Raw genomic sequence first — 17,678 nt, forward strand, 5'->3', positions numbered from 1 at the left:
GCTCTATCTGGAGGAATGGGCCAAAATTCACCCAATTTATTGTGGGAAGCTTGTGGAAGGCTACCCGAAACGTTTGACCCAAGTTAAACAATTTAAAGGCAATGCTACCAAAAACTAATTGAGTGTATGTAAACTTCTTACCCACTGGGAATGTGATGAAAGAAATAAAAGATTAAATAAATAATTTTCTCTATTATTATTCTGGCATTTCACATTCTTAAAATAAAGTGGTCATCCTAACTGACCTAAGATAGGGAATTTTTACTAGGATGAAATGTCAGGAATTGTGAAAAACTGAGTTTAAATGTATTTGCCTAAGGTGTATGTAAACTTCTGACTTCAACTAAGTATCTTTGCCATTATAGATGAATAGGGTAAACGTTTAATTGTATTTGCTGACACCCTACGGTGCTGATATGTTTTCACTAGCAGAGTAGCTATCTAACTATTCAAAACCATGCCTTTCTGCAAACACACCTTCTCCAATGTTGGTTACAAGGCGGCACTTATTTAAATTAGGTAAGAGAATATCCTGTTACCATTGGTGTATTAAAATGAGAGGGTTAGAGTGATGCCACCCTATCCCCTTAATAATCCCACCTCCTGAATCCAAGTTTTTGACATGGGGGGGGACCAGTGACTCTATGATCAAACTTTATCAATGTAGAAGAACCTTGATCTAGTTTCATCCAAATATTATCCAATTTCATGAAAAACATTATTTTGACTGTTCATGACCTTTAAAGGGATACTTCGGATTTTGGCAGAGGCACTTTATCTACTTCCCCAGAGTCAGATGAACTTGTGAATACAATTTTTATGTCTCTGCGTGCAGTTTGAAGGAAGTTATTAATAGCGCAATGACTAAGTCTATGGGAATCTTTAACTTTTCATTTTTATATTTAACCAGGCAAGTCAGTTAAGAACAAATTCTTATTTACAATGATGGCCTACCCCGGCCAAACCCTAAACCGGATGACTCTGGGCCAACTGTTCTCCACCCTATGGGACTCCCTATCATGGCCAGGTGTCATACAGCCTGGAATCGAACCAGGGTATGTAGTGATGCCTCTAGCACTGAGATGCAGTGCCTTAGACCGCTGCGCCACTCAGGAGCCCAATCTGCTAGCATGCTATCTGATACCCATAGACTTCCAGTCATTGCGCTAACGCTAGTTAGCATTCGCTCGGAAACCTACCTCTAACTTCCTTCATACCAAAATCCCGAAGTGTCCCTTTAAAAGATAAATCAAATGGCTGGTTTATCAAATCTAGACCTGCAAGAAGTAGGATTTCTGTACTGTACATTCAGTTGAACACCTCTCCCCCTGAGGGAGTACATACAAATATTCTGACCTGTGTGGGTTGGAATCACTGCATAACAGAACAGAAATATGAAAATAATTGAACACTATGCAGGTAATTACATGAACAGGATGAACTAAGAAAAATAATTGCTCAGTAATCTCATACAAAAGTGTTTCTGGAACAGAGTGAAATAATGAAAAACAGATTTTTTTAATGCCATGGAAACCATTGGTTAAAATTCTTTAGAAAATGCTATTTTTCGGGTAACAAAGTTGTGAAAAATATTCCTATCGCCCTCATAAAAACGCCACATTGAACGAGGCAAGTATATAATACCACATGGGGTACTGTAGATCAGTGTTTCTCAAATTCCAGTCCGGAGACCAGCACCGGTCCCTGGGATGTTGCTCACCGGGGTAGGGCCATAGCTCGCTGGTTCCTGCTATAGAATGTTATGTGTTAGTTGTATATTATACAGTGGTGACCGACAGGAAGGCCTTATGTACTTTGGCCCTGGGGTCATCAGGGGCCTTGGCCCCGTGAGTCATCAGTTCCTGAATGGTCATCCAGTTGTCCAGGATCTTCTTGTTGCGCTTCTTCATCATCTTCCTGTGGCTCAGTTCGATGATGCTGACCTCTTTGCGTCCTTCGCTGCTGCTCTGAGGACTCTCCCTCAGGCTCTCCAGTCGGCTGCGCTGCATGAACTCTCGTCTCCTCCGCTGTTCTTTAGCCCTGACCAGATGCTGCTTCCTCTCCTCTTTACTCCAGTACCGCCCCATCTTCATCTCGGACATAGCGTCGTCGTCCGTGGTCATCCCTCCGCTACGCTCCTCTTTGATCTTCAGGGCGCGTTCCCGCAGGATCTTGTCCCTGATTGGTCTCTTGGTGATGTAGCGAGTGCCGTCCGAACGGATCTTCACCTTCCATTCCATCTTAGGCTCGATGGCGGGGCTCAGCTGGGGCTCCTTGACTCCACTGAGCAGGCTCAGCTGGCTCTGGGCGTACTCCGCAGCCGAGCGCTGCTGAATCAGCTGCATGTAGCTCTGGTAGTGGCGAGCGTGGGCCGGGATGTTGCCGTTGGGCTGGCGGTGCTGGGAGTCATGGGACGGGGATAGGTAAGGAATCTGGGAGGCCCTGGGAGGAGGCTGAGGCTTCACCTTCCAGTTCCCCAACCCACTCCTTTCGTTGTCTGCAGGGGCCACCTTGTCCGACTCGGAGGGGTAAAGGCTGTGGTCTGGGCTGCTGGCCTTGCCTGGGATGGGGGCCCAGTGGAGAGGCCGGTGTTTGGGGCTGGGGCTGGCTGTAGTGTGGAGGCTGGCCATGCTGCTGCGGAGGTTCCTCTGGTTGGTGATGGTCACCATCCTCCTCTGAAGGGAGTGCTCAGGAGAGCGGTCCATTGCCAGTGGCGTACTGCGAGAGCTCTCTGCAGTGTTGTAGGCACTCGAGCTGTCCTTGTCTGACTTCTCCGGCTTCTCCGGACACTCGTTGATGTCCACCAGCTTGCTTCTTCTAGGTGAGTCATTACACACCAGGTGGGAGCTTTGGTTCTTGGGTGTGGGGCAGACAATTTGTGGAAACACTTGCTGCCCCTGGTTCCACTGGGACCCCACCGGCCCCTTGCCGAGCTTGTGGGCCTGCATGATGTTCTGGCACTCTAGCTCGATGCTACGGAGCTCGTCATTGAGCATGCGGAGCTCACGCTGCACTCCACTGGCCGGCTCTCCCAGCCTACACTCTATAGTGCTGCGTCTGCTATAGATCAGGTCATACTCGCCGCTGTTACGGATCTGACACTTCAGCTCCAGGAGCTGCTGGAACCGATCTCCATCCTCTGCAACATCCTCCTCTTCCCCATCCTCCTCCTCCTCCTCTTCTTCGTCCAGACGCGTGGGACAGTCCTGTCTGTCCCTCAGACACTGGGAAAGTCTCCGTTGGATGTGGGATAGGAGGGCGTTGTGGTCGGGGGCGTCGATGCTGTTCCTTAACGACATCCCCAGCCCACTGTCCTGAGTTCTGGAGGAACAGGTGGCAGTGATGTCATCCTCTTCTCCTTTGGTCTGTAATAAAGAAAAAATTATATAATTATATAACTAGTACTGAAATTAGCCCCAATGTAAAGAAATAGGTACAAATCTTGAATAAGATTCATAACTATACTGAACAAAAATATAAACACAACATGCAACCATTGGGTAGCCATGACAAGACAATCAGAATGAGGTTTTCCCCACAAAAGGCTGTAGTATTATTACAGCACTCCCCCCAGTGTAGTTTCTGACATTTCGAACGTCTTTGGCCAGTCCCTGCGGCAGTATGGTCTCACCTTCTCCTGAAGTGCCTCTAGCTCCATCTCTTCTCTCTGTTGCTCTTCCAACATTTCCATCTTCAGTTGCTCCAGGAATTCACTGTGTTCATCATCCAACCACGCTTCCTCCAGCTATATATAGATAGATAGAGAGAGAGAGAGAGAGAGAGAGAGACAGAGAGAGAGACAGAGGGAGAGACAGAGGGGAGAGAGAGAGAGAGAGAGAGAGAGAGAGAGAGAGAGAGAGAGAGAGAGAGAGAGAGAGAGAGACAGAGAGAGAGACAGGGAGAGACAGAGGGAGAGACAGAGGGAGAGAGAGAGAGGGAGAGAGAGAGAGAGATAGAGAGAACCATTTAAACCAGAACATGAGAAACCTTTACACCATCTAGCTGGCCATTCAAGTGCCACAACAAGACATTAATATTTTGCTTTATGAAGCTGTTGATAGAGTCAATACATACACAGAGTGGTCAGGCTTTCATGACCTTCGTACATGGTCTATCATCAGTTTCATAAAGCCAGAAATTCATGATGTGTGTTTTGTTGTGGTTCTTGAGTGCCCAGCTTGTTATGGCTCTTGAATTGCCAGCTGGTGGTTACTCTTGATTGGCCAGCTTGTTGTAGCATCAGTGTCCGCCATGACCTCTTTGTCTGCTTGTGTCAAACTAAACGTTGAAGCCAGGACTTTAGACTGTGAGAGACTTATTTAATTACCAAAAGGTGAAAGAAGAGATTCCATTTTGTCTCATGGCTCATCCGCCGTTCTCAGTGGTGCACACACACACTAGGGATGTGACAAATGGAAACATTTTCTTAACATTTAAACTGCCATTGTTTGTGGATTTTCCATTAAAACAATAAGAAAAATGTATAAAATCCCACGTTAATTCACTTTCAGCAGTGGTTTTGGTCTGACGGTGCGTCCCTTTCAGATGGTTAAGCACCTGTACTGCCATTACTGCACTTCAATTCCACCTTACAAATGTTGGATTTCCTTCTCATTTAACTTCTCAAAGAATTGACATACAGGACTTCGCTGCTGTCACTTACCTTTCTCGGACATTTTTACACGACGATGGCATAGTGGTGGAGAGTCGACTCCAAAATAATTGATTCCTCGACTCCTTGCACGTCGACTTCAGAGTCGAGTGTCAAGATTCAATTCCGCTAGAAATCGACTCCGAAGATTCAGTATTTTTGGAATGGAGGAGAGCATTTCATAGCAAGCTAGCGTGGGACAGAGAGCGAGGGTAGGGGCACAGTATAGGTAGGTTGGCCATCAGGCACTAGGCATATCTATCGGCAATCAAAAGCTGTATCTCGCAATGGGCTGTATCTTGCAACTTCAGTAAAGCAGTAAACCAATGAATAGGCTAGGATAGTGGACACCAACCAATCGATCACGAGGGTACTCCTAGTCGATTACCAAAGATGTATGTAAAAAAAAAACAAAGGTAAAGCCTTGCGTTCTTATTTTAGTTTTCCTTTCGCCTTGTTGGCTGTAGGTGCACTTGATTCAGCAGGCCTAGCGCAGGGAAGGCAAAGTGTTCCCATTTTTAACCAGTTCATGTGTCTGAAGGTAGACTCTGCCTACCCGGCAGGCCCAGAGAGCAAATCAAGTGCACCTATTGGCCTACCACTGGCCAATCAGATCACATCATAAAAATCATGACTAGAGAGACTCAATGAATACGAGGGAGGGAGGGAGGGAGGGAGGGAGGGAGGGAGGGAGGGAGGGAGGGAGGGAGGGAGGGAGGGAGGGAGGGAGGGAGGGAGGGAGGGAGGGAGGGTCTGGTGACAGGCAGCCTCACCTCTGCTCCCTCCCTCCCCTCAGACTGACCATCAGATGCAGGCCATCAGTCCAGTAAAATGAAAAAAAGCTAATTATTATGCTCACTCCGCTGTGCCTCACAAGTAATACAACAAATGATCTATTACCAGTGTGATCATATACCTACCATTGTTAAATATAATTTAAAAATGGTCTGAGAAGAACGACAATGACAGGACAATTCAAGCATAGCCAATATGCAGTGCTTACTGTACAAACCTCATTGCTACAGAACTGTTTTTAATTGGTTAATGGAGCACAGGCTTAGGTTTTTTAAGTCATATTTAGAAAACATCTGAGTGGTAGATCTGGACTTGCATTTCGACTCAGAAAGTGATCTCGACCTTGAAAGTGATCTCGACTGAGAAAGTGATTTCTACTCAGAAAGTGATCTCGACCTTGAAAGTGATCTCGACTGAGAAAGTGATTTCGACTCAGAAAGTGATTTCGACTCAGAAAGTGATCTCGACTCAGAAAGTGATCTCGACTCAGAAAGTGATCTCGACTCAGAAAGTGATCTCGACTCAGAAAGTGATCTCGACTGAGAAAGTGATCTCGACTGAGAAAGTGATCTCTACTCAGAAAGTGATCTCGACTCAGAAAGTGATCTCGACTCAGAAAGTGATCTCGACTCAGAAAGTGATCTCGACTCAGAAAGTGATCTCGACTGAGAAAGTGATTTCTACTCAGAAAGTGATCTCGACTTAGAAAAGGCCTGTGACCATTGGGCTAGGATATTGAAATGAGTGAGATGTAACACCTTCGCTCTCACACCATCACACATAGTATCTGTGCATGTGAACGGGTTCGCTTCAAGCCGTTCACAGCGTGGTAGCCAGGGCACCAAAAACAGCGGAGGAGTTGAGCCTCTCGCTTTAAGACTCTTAGTTGTTGAGGAAACTGACCTACAGTTTACTTTCTGCATCTACGTAAAAAAAAACGAAGAAAAAAAGAACATTGTTTTTCGGTGAGGGATTTTTCTTAACTCCCAGTTGAATTTAAAGCGTTCACACACACACACACACACACACACACACACACACACACACACACACACACACACACACACACACACACACACACACACACACACACACACACACACACACACACACACACACACACACACACACACACACACACACACCATTCGCCATGGCCTTGGGCCTGAACTCACTGCATATTAGCCTGCCATTAGTTTTTATGGCATACCGTTGGAAGTCGATGAAATAAAACACAATGTGAGGTGGTGTCCATGGTCTATACAGGAGCATGTAACAGCCCTGCAGTGTTTCATCTAAGAAACACAAGTGGTATATTTATGTTTTGGCTGTTGTGTATAACTCAGGATGTCATGAATAAAAATAACTCTAATGACTGATCTATTGGTCCTATGGACCTTCAGTATAGGCCTATCTGTGTTTACCGTACGGGTGTGTTAAAGGGAGAGTTTAAAAAACTTTTACTGAGGTAAGAAAATGTATTTCTTCTTTCTAGGTTGTAAACTCACCTGTATTTCTGGTCTGGTGACCAGTAACACAATGTTCCTACTGTACTGTACTGTACTGTACTGTACTCTGTCTGTCTGTCTGTGTGTCTGTGTGTGTGTGTGTGTGTGCGTGAGCTCACCTGTATCTCGGGCCTGGCAACCAGCAGTACGAATTTCCTAGTATCTTCACTAGAGAGCACCGCTACAGCCTCCTTTCTGTCCTGCACATCCTGACCATTGATCTGGGGAAAACACAACACACACTGTTATTCAAACAGACACACACACTAAGGGAAGGGCCACTTTCCCTCTTTAATCTCACTCAAACACCGTAGAAAGAGCCAGCCAAGTTGGCATAAAGCAAAAGGTACTCTACAATAAGACAGTCCTTCCTGTGCATCTGCAGTCTGTGTCTACTCCGCATTCCATAGCTGGCCAGCCAGGCAGGCAGGACCAAGCTTTGATTGATTATGAATGGAACAGTAGTCCATGAACCGACCGTTTGCACTAGAACGGCCCTGCTCCTGAAAGCATCCGGCATCCGGAAGCAACGTACATTTATATATCCAGACGCCCCACACAATTAACTGGGCTGTGACGGGGGGGGTCCGCTTTCCTCTGCCCAGAGTAATGGCCCTGTCAGCGGGGGATAATAGTGGAGGGATGGGGTGGTGGCCTGGATCACAACCACTAACCCAAACCCCTCGCTTTGCCTTGCAGCTCAAACCAGTCACACAACACATGTACTGCACTGCACAGAAGACACACAGAAAATTTGGGAAGCAGCAAGCGCCGGCCGTATGTCTCACCAAACAGTGCTTACCCTTCCTCCATCCTCTTCCTATAATTACAGCACTGTGTACCCACCTCTATCTCGTTGTCTGTCTCGCTGTCTGTCTCGCTGTCTGTCTCGCTGTCTGTCTCGCTGTCTGTCTGTCTGTCTGTCTGTCTGTCTGTCTGTCTGTCTGTCTGTCTGTCTCACTCCCCTCTCCCACTCAATAACCCCTATTCAGTAACACATCACTCTGTTGTTCAGAGAACACACTCTAACTGAAAACAGACCACTTTCTGAAAAACATTATTGTCTACCTCTGTCCTTAACTCCAAAAGCATTTCTCCTCTCTCTATAGCATTCTCACTCACTTTACTGTAGCACGCTTCTGCCCCCCAAAACCATTGCTGTTCTGTCTAAATCACACTGTTTTTACCTACTTCCTATTACCACAACTCTCTCTATAAAGAGCTGTCTATCCAAATGTATAATAATCCATCCAAATATATGACCTAATTCTATTCCTACCTCCCAAAACACCAACCTCAGTAGGATCCTGAATTCTGTATATTACACCTTAAAACATTCCCCTTTTCTGTGTACACAACCATTGACTCTTTCCATGTTGTTTGGGCCTCTAACCAGTCCATTGGAAGACTCTCCTAAGAGGGTACTAGTAGCCTCCAGGTAGGCTGGACAATAGAACAAGTCAAAATTCACCCAAGGCTGAAAATTGGCAAAAGAACATTGGCTAAGTTGGAACACTAGCGCGAGCCCATACATAATGAATGGAATCGAACGTTCACAGAGCCTCTTCTGACTGGAGTGATGCTCAGAATTCAATTTCGCCTAAATGGCACAAAAATATGTATCCTTTTTATTTTACCACTACAATCTGTTCTTAGGACGAAACTGAAAAATACCAACATGTGTAGAAAGTAAATATCCGCACCTCGATGGTGCCAAATGTGCTTATGTCTGCGTAACGAGGAAGTAGGAAAAAAAGGAAAACTTCGGACTATTTTGTCTAGTGATCAATGACAGCAGAGTATGCTGCCCAATCTTATGTAATTAGAAAGAGGAGATTATCCTGATTAAAATGGTGTCTGACTTGAAAAAAATCGAAATATATAAATTGCGAGATATTTGGCGAAATAGACAGACAAACCTATATTTCCCCTATAGGATTTTTTGTTGTTTACGTTTCAACGTGGGCTGGTCTCATTGCCAACAATAGTGAAGCAGGCATTGTGACGTAGAACAATGGGCTGGGAATAGAACGTTCGGAAGGTGAGTTGGTGTCACGGTGCTCAATAGAACTAATTGGAGCTGGCAGGGTGAAAAATGCCCTAACTTCAAAACTATGGCAAACAGCTAGGACATATGGTAATATTATGAAACTGGGCTCCATGGCGTATGCTTTCAACTAGTTGTTTTTATTTTTTAAAGCATCGTTAACAATTTTATGTGTCCAGCCTACTCCAGGGTTCCCCGAGCCTCCCTGGCCCAGGGATGGAGCTATGGGTAATATGAAGGAGGGAACTCTCAGTCACCCCTAGGGGTGTGTGTGTGTATACACGCGTGCCTGAATGTGTGTGTGTACACATGCGTGCCTGACTGTGTGTGTGCGTGGGCGTGTTATCCAGAGATGGGCGGGGGATATTTCCAGACTAGGTGCATCCCTAAACTGCTCTTACAGCGCTTAGAAAGCTCAGTGGAATGCTGAGTCGGTAACAAAAACAGCCAGGGGGACATTTCCTCATCGCTAACCGTCACAGAGGGGGTGAGTTTCTCTTTTACTGTGACGCCATTACAAATGAATGAGTTCTTGTGCTGTGAGTCAATGGCAGAGGGAGGTGAAATAAAAATAGGTTTATGTCACCTCTGATGAGGGAGGAGAGAGAGAAAGAAACATATAGAATTAAATGGTTTCCTACCTGTAAAATGTGGTCTCCTTCTCTGATGCGTCCATCCCTCGCAGCGATGCTGTTTGGCCCAACCTGTTGGGGAGAGCTTGTTAGATCCAATGCTTAGAGGGAAACACAAAATTGCCTTTTGGAGTTTTGCCAAAATGCCTTAATACAGCATCCCATTCACAAATACACATACACCTTTACAGAGAATACTAACTTATAACAGCATTAAAGATCTTATGATATCCAAGATTCATTCAGTCCCCAATATAATTATAGAACACCTCAGTAGGTAGTACATTCTAGTCTTATACATTACGTCCAGACAAAGGAACCTCTTTCAACACCAAATGTTGATTGAGTGAAGCCAATGCTGCCAAAGAAATACCTTCGATGTTAGAATGTGTTATAGCATCTGTCCAGCCCAGGTATCAAGGCCACTTTACTTCTGCAGCAGCTAAATGAACAGAGTTATAAAACCTGTCAGGACATGTGTACGCCTGGGGATGGTCGAATAGACTATTACAATCAGGGACTACACAGTGTGTGTGTGTGTGTTCATTCGTTGGTACATGTGTGTACTCTGTTTCTTTATCAGTTGGTTTCCCTGCTGGGGTAAACTCTACCTTCCATCGACGTAACACTCCAGACACAAAGAAAATACATAGTATGTATCACAGCGTTCTCTACACAGCCCATTCATGACTCAGCCTTCTCTACACAGCCCATTCATGACTCAGCCTTCTCTACACAGCCCATTCATGACTCAGCCTTCTCTACACAGCCCATTCATGACTCAGCCTTCTCTACACAGCCCATTCATGACTCAGCCTTCTCTACACAGCCCATTCATGACTCAGCCTTCTCTACACAGCCCATTCATGACTCAGCCTTCTCTACATAGCCCATTCATGACTCAGCCTTCTCTACACAGCCCATTCATGACTCAGCCTTCTCTACACAGCCCATTCATGACTCAGCCTTCTCTATATAGCCCATTCATGACTCAGCCTTCTCTACATAGCCCATTCATGACTCAGCCTTCTCTACACAGCCCATTCATGACTCAGCCTTCTCTACACAGCCCATTCATGACTCAGCCTTCTCTACACAGCCCATTCATGACTCAGCCTTCCGGGGCGGCAGGGTATCCTAGTGGTTAGAGCGTTGGACTAGTAACTGGAAGGTTGCAAGTTCAAACCCCTGAGCGGACAGGGTAAAAATCTGTCGTTCTGCCCCGGAAGGCTGAGTCATGACTGGGCTTCTCTACATAGCCCATTCATGACTCAGCCTTCTCTACACAGCCCATTCATGACTCAGCCTTCTCTACATAGCCCATTCATGACTCAGCCCATTCATGACTCAGCCTTCTCTACACAGCCCATTCATGACTCAGCATTCTCTACACAGCCCATTCATGACTCAGCCTTCTCTACATAGCCCATTCATGACTCAGCCTTCTCTACATAGCCCATTCATGACTCAGCCTTCTCTACATAGCCCATTCATTACACAGCCTATTCATGACTCAGCCTTCTCTACACAGCCCATTAATGACTCAGCCTTCTCTACATAGCCCATTCATGACTCAGCCTTCTCTACATAGCCCATTCATGACTCAGCCTTCTCTACACAGTCCATTCATGACTCAGCCTTCTCTACACAGCCCATTCATGACTCAGCCTTCTCTACACAGCCCATTCATGACTCAGCCTTCTCTACACAGACCATTCATGACTCAGCCTTCTCTACATAGCCCATTCATGACTCAGCCTTCTCTACATAGCCCATTCATGACTCAGCCTTCTCTACATAGCCCATTCATGACTCAGCCTTCTCTACACAGTCCATTCATGACTCAGCCTTCTCTACATAGCCCATTCATTACACAGCCCATTCATGACTCAGCCTTCTCTACACAGCCCATTCATGACTCAGCCTTCTCTACACAGACCATTCATGACTCAGCCTTCTCTACATAGCCCATTCATGACTCAGCCTTCTCTACATAGCCCATTCATGACTCAGCCTTCTCTACATAGCCCATTCATTACACAGCCTATTCATGACTCAGCCTTCTCTACACAGCCCATTCATGACTCAGCCTTCTCTACATAGCCCATTCATGACTCAGCCTTCTCTACACAGCCCATTCATGACTCAGCCTTCTCTACATAGCCCATTCATTACACATCCCATTCATGACTCAGCCTTCTCTACACAGCCCATTTATGACAGCCTTCTCTACATAGCCCATTCATGATTCAGCCTTCTCTACATAGCCCATTCATGACTCAGCCCATTCATGACTCAGCCTTCTCTACACAGCCCATTCATGACTCAGCCTTCTCTACACAGCCCATTCATGACTCAGCCTTCTCTACATAGCCCATTCATGACTCAGCCTTCTCTACACAGCCCATTCATGACTCAGCCTTCTCTACATAGCCCATTCATTACACAGCCCATTCATGACTCAGCCTTCTCTACACAGCCCATTCATGACTCAGCCTTCTCTACACAGCCCATTCATGACTCAGCCTTCTCTACATAGCCCATTCATGACTCAGCCTTCTCTACACAGCCCATTCATGACTCAGCCTTCTCTACACAGCCCATTCATGACTCAGCCTTCTCTACACAGCCCATCCATGCCTCTTTCTTCCCATGATTCTTCCTTCCCATGAGTCTGTGTTCTAATGATACTGAACGAAGGGGCAGGCCACTCCTTCAACTCTGCCTTCTGGAGCCATTTGTTTCACTCTGTCCAATCAGGCGAGATCTCCTGAGATAGCTGGGCCAGCCTGAGTGTTCCATTTTCATGGTGCGCCTGGTGTGTGAGTGCTCGCATGTCTGGTCAGTCACAAAGGACCGCTCATTAGAAGTGCTACTCTGAGGTCAAAGGGCTGAAGAGGGACTCTGCTCTCAGCTCTGGCAATTGCCTGACACACAGAGTGAATCTCAAAAGTATATTCCTCGATTCCTCGCGTAGCTACTGACATTTTTAGAAGGAGGGTGAGGAGAGCGGATTTGAGGATTCAAGGAAAATACTTTGGAGATTCATCCACTGTAAGAACACCAGCAGTGGCTGGAGTAACACGAAACAACTTTCACACAACAGCCAATCAAATTGAAGCTGCTTCAGTGATATTGTTAGAGAATTCCAAACTCACCCATGTCATCTGCTGCTTTACATCGTGGTTTCACTAGTTGTGTTGATCCAACCACTTGGTTATTGTAACAGCATAGATATAGACTAAATGTGGCCTGTACAATTTAGTTAGCTAGCCAAAATGACATTGCAAACACCAACACAACTAGCTAGCTAGCAACGCAATAACAAATCTAGCAACAAATTAAACTACTTAGCACAGCTCATGGTGGACAATTTCAGTTGAAACTGGTCAGGGAAAGCTTTACTTTGAAAATTGTATTTATTGACTGCCAAACCATGTACATAAACCATGACTAGCCATGATGCCAATAATGTGTATACATTTACCGTTATGCTAAAGTCTCTTCTGTCAACCTTGATCACGGGTTGCACGGCACTGAATGTGCCAGCTGTGTTGACATGATAACTGGGTCGGAATTCCGAACCTTTGAATGGATCATGTGACATAAGTATTTGTTTTGATTGGCTGTTGCTTGCAACAATTTTTAAATACAGTGGGGTGAACAAGTATTTGATACACTGCCGATTTTGCAGGTTTTCCTCTTACAAAGCATGTAGAGGTCTGTAATTTTTTAAATCATAGGTACACTTAAACTGTGAGATACGGAATCTAAAACAAAAATCCAGAAAATTACATTGTATGATTTTTAAGTAATTCATTTGCATTTTATTGTTTCACAAAGAAATCAAGAAGCAAGTAACCAAAGACGCATGAAAGTTGCTTCTAACCCCAGCCAAACTCTTATGAAAGACTGGCTTGTTTTCGCCTGAGGGGGTTGCATAAAGAAACAAATATATAGGAAAATATAGAGGGATTGAGTGTAGTAAAAGTAACTGCAGGTTCATTAGAACGTGTTAATGATATAATGAAACGGTTGTCAGTGTGCTGCATTGTTCCTGTCCCCATACCGGGCTCCAACCAGTGATCCTCTGCTCGCAAGACACGTAACCACCCTCCTTGACAACGTACCAACCATTTGAGCTATAGAAAAATATTTAATTCGATAGCTCCATCGGCGACATTTCAAGCTAGCTGTGGAGTGAGATTACAGTACTTTTTTAACTCTGTTACATTAGAAAAGCAATTTCGGTTGACATTCTAGTTTTATAAAGATCCTGATAACCAATATAGGTCCCACGTTAAATTAACAAAAATAAAATAAAATTTTATTGGTCACATACATGTGATTAGCAGATGTTATTGGTCACATACACATGATTAGCAGATGATATTGGTCACATACACGTGATTAGCCAGCAGCATACCACCCTGCATACCACTGCTGGCTTGCTTCTGAAGCTAAGCAGGGTTGGTCCTGGTCAGTCCTTAGATGGGAGACCAGATGCTGCTGGAAGTGGTGTTGGAGGGCCAGTAGGAGGCACTCTTTCCACTGGTCTAAAAAATATCCCAATGCCCCAGGGCAGTGATTGGGGACACTGCCCTGTGTAGGGTGCCGTCTCTCGGATGGGACGTTAAACGGGTGTCCTGACTCTCTGAGGTCATTAAAGATCCCATGGCACTTATCATAAGAGTAGGGGTGTTAACCCCGGTGTCCTGGCTAAATTCCCAATCTGACCCTCAAACCATCACGGTCACCTAATAATCCCCAGTTTACAATTGGCTCATTCATCCCCCTCCTCTCCCCTGTAACTATTCCCCAGGTCGTTAATGGGAATGTGTTCTCAGTCAACTTACCTGGTAAAATAACGGATAAATAAAAAAATTAAATTAAATCAGCAGATGTTAATGCGAGTACAGTGAAATGCTTGTGCTTCTAGCTCCGACAGTGCAGCAATATCTAACAAGGGATATCTAACAATTACACAACATATACCCCAAAATACACGTATATCCAAGTAGGAATGAATGAAGACTATAGACATATATGGACGAGTGATGTCAGAGCGGAACGGACTAAGATATACAGTTGAAGTCGGAAGTTTACATACACCTTAGCCAAATACATTTTAAACTCAGTTTTTCACAATTCCTGACATTTAATCCAAGTAAAAATCCCCTGTTTTAGGTCAGTTAGGATCACCACTTTAATAATGTGAAATGTCAGAATGATAGTAGAGAGAATGATTTATTTCAGCTTTAAATTCTTTCATTACATTCCCAGTGGGTCAGAAGTTTACATACACTCAATTAGTATTTGGTAGCATTGCTTTTAAATTGTTTAACCTCTTGAGCTTATGGCTCAATACTGCCCCCGTTGGAGGAAGTGCGTGCCCATAGTAAACTGAAAATATTTTTTTCCAAAATTGCTAATATATGCATATAATAATAATTATTGAATAGAAAACACTCTAAAGTTTCTAAAACCGTTTAAATTATGTCTGTATGTAAAGCAGAACTCTCAGGGCAGCCTTTCTCCCAAACTCTCTCTTGTCAAGAGAAAAGTTGGGTCAACTTTGACGTCATCGCCCCCACCCTTCCCAGGCAGCTACCGATCTGGGAACAGTATGTATTTGTTCAGCGCGATGTCTGCTTTCAATTGGCACGTTCATTGTTTGAATTGCGCGCTCCCTCATCCTTTGGCGGGCGAAAATGCCCGGTTCACTCTCACATACATGCACTCTATTGCGCGCGGCCGATTTGGGGAACGTTCTTTTCCAATAGACACCAGTTGAAGCCGGTTCGTTTGTTCGTGATGATCATTGTTTTACATGATAAAAACATCATTTTGCTCGATTCTGCACTTAGTTTGACCAGTTTAGTCAACATATAATATGTAATTTTGAAGTTTGATTGCGCAAGAGTGCGGGACCAGAAGGAGCAGAAGTTATTTTGGGTGCATTTCAGCTGAAGCTGTTAGCATATGCTAATACAAAGACGCACAACTTGAAACCAAACGATGTATTGGGTAAGTATGACTCCTTCTACGTCTTCTGATCGAAGAACATCAACGGTAAGGGAATATTTATGTGGTTATTTTGGGTTTCTGTGGACTCCAAACGTAGAGGAGACACTGCTAATATCTGAGCGCCGACTCATAGCATAGACTAGTGAACGAATTCTGTAACGTTAAAAATAAATGTAACACAGCGGTTGTATTAAGAAGAAGTGTATCTTTGTAACTATATGTAGAACATGTATATTTAGTCATGTTTATTGCTTGTTATCTGACGTTATCTGTCCGAGCTATCATAATTTCTCCGGACATTTTGAGTAGCATTTTTTGAAATGTCGTCATTGTAAACAGAGATTTATGGATATTAATGGCATATTATTGAAAAAAAAAAATGTACTGTGTAACATGTAATATTACTGTCATCTGATGAAGATTTTCAAAAGGTTAGTGAATTATTTATTTTTTAATCCTACTTTTAAATTTTATATTTTCTGGGACAAAATGGCCGCCGCTTGCATTTTGTTTCGGTGGTGGTCTAATATAAATGTGTGCTATGTTTTCGCCGTAAAACATTTTAGAAATCTGACTTGCTGGGTAGATGAACAAGGTGTTTATCTTTCATTTGAGCTATTGGACTTGTGTAGGTGTGGAGGTTAAATATGTCTAAGAATATTTTTCACATTTTGCGTTATGCTAATGAGCTTGAGCTGTAGTCACGATCCCGGATCCGGGATGGGTAGCATCAAGAGGTTAACTTGGGTCAAACGTTTTGGGTAGCCTTCCACAAGCTTCGCACAAAAAGTTGGTTGAATTTGAGTCCATTCCTCCTGACAGAGCTGGTGTAACTGAGTCAGATTTGTAGGCCTCCTTGCTCTCACACACTTTTTCACTTCTGCCCTCAAATGTTCTATAGGATTGAGGTCAGGGCTTTGTGATGGCCACTCCAATACCTTGACTTTCTTGTCCTTAAGCCATTTTGCCACAACTTTGGAAGTATGCTTGGAGTCATTGTCCATTTGGAAGACCCATTTCTGACCAAGCTTTAACTTCCTGGCTGATGTCTTGAGATGTTGCTTCAATATATCCACATAATTGTCCTCATGATGCCATCTATTTTGTGAAGTGCACCAGTCCCTCCTCCAGCAAAGCACCCCCACAACATGATGCTGCCACCCCCGTGCTTCACGGTTGGGATGGTGTTCTTCAGCTTGCAAGCCTCCCCTTGTTTCCTCCAAACATAACGATGTCATTATGGCCAAACAGTTATATATTTTTTTCATCAGACCAGAGGACATTTCTCCAAAACATGCAATCTTTTTACCCATGTGCTGTTCCAAACAGTAGTCTGGCTTTTCTATGGCGTTTTTGGAGCAGTGGCTTCTTCTTTGCTGAGCGGCCTTTCAGGTTATGTCGATATAGGACTCGTTTTACTGTGGATATAGATACTTTTGTACCTGTTTCCTCCAGCATCTTCACAAGGTCCTTTGCTGTTGTTCTGGGATTGATTTGCACTTTTCGCACCAAAGTACGTTGATCTCTAGGAGACAGAACGCGTCTCCTTCCTGAGCGGTATGACAGCTGAGTGGTCCCATGGTGGTTATACTTGCATACCATTGTTTGTACAGATGCACGTTCTACCTTCAGGCGTTTAGAAATTGCTCCCAAGGATGAACCAGATTTGTCGAGTTCTACAATTCTTTTTCTGGGGTCTTTTCTGAATTCTTTTGATTTTCCCATGATGTCAAGCAAAGAGGCACTGAGTTTGAAGGTAGGCCTTGAAACACTTCAACAAGTACACCTCCAAGTGTCTCGAATGATGTCAATTAGCCTATCTGAAGCTTCTAAAGCCATGACATCATTTTCTGGCTTAAACTTCTGACCAACTGGAATTGTGATACAATTGCTTTATCTCGGCCAGATCGCAGTTGCAAATGAGAACTTGTTCTCAACTAGCCTACCTGGTTAAATAAAGGTGAAATGAAATAAAAAATAAATAAATAAAGTATAAAAACAGGTATAAAGGCTTCATA

At 44.3% G+C, this 17,678-nt stretch overlaps 1 protein-coding gene across 1 annotated transcript in view; it reads right to left on the reverse strand.

Moving 5' to 3' along the window:
* Positions 1–1,101: 1,101 nt before the first annotated feature.
* LOC112219034 (PDZ domain-containing RING finger protein 4-like) overlaps positions 1,102–17,678 on the reverse strand; it is a 302,807-nt gene continuing 286,230 nt past the window's right edge. Inside the window, exons 6-9 of the mRNA XM_042301781.1 lie at positions 9,643–9,705; positions 7,074–7,175; positions 3,632–3,745; positions 1,102–3,365 (exon numbers count right to left, since the gene is read on the reverse strand). Coding sequence (XP_042157715.1) covers positions 1,779–3,365; positions 3,632–3,745; positions 7,074–7,175; positions 9,643–9,705 — 1,866 coding nt within the window. The 3' untranslated portion in view covers positions 1,102–1,778. The remainder of the gene's footprint in view (positions 3,366–3,631; positions 3,746–7,073; positions 7,176–9,642; positions 9,706–17,678) is intronic.

This window comes from Oncorhynchus tshawytscha, linkage group LG19 (assembly GCF_018296145.1).
Source record: "Oncorhynchus tshawytscha isolate Ot180627B linkage group LG19, Otsh_v2.0, whole genome shotgun sequence".
Lineage (NCBI taxonomy): Eukaryota > Metazoa > Chordata > Actinopteri > Salmoniformes > Salmonidae > Oncorhynchus > Oncorhynchus tshawytscha.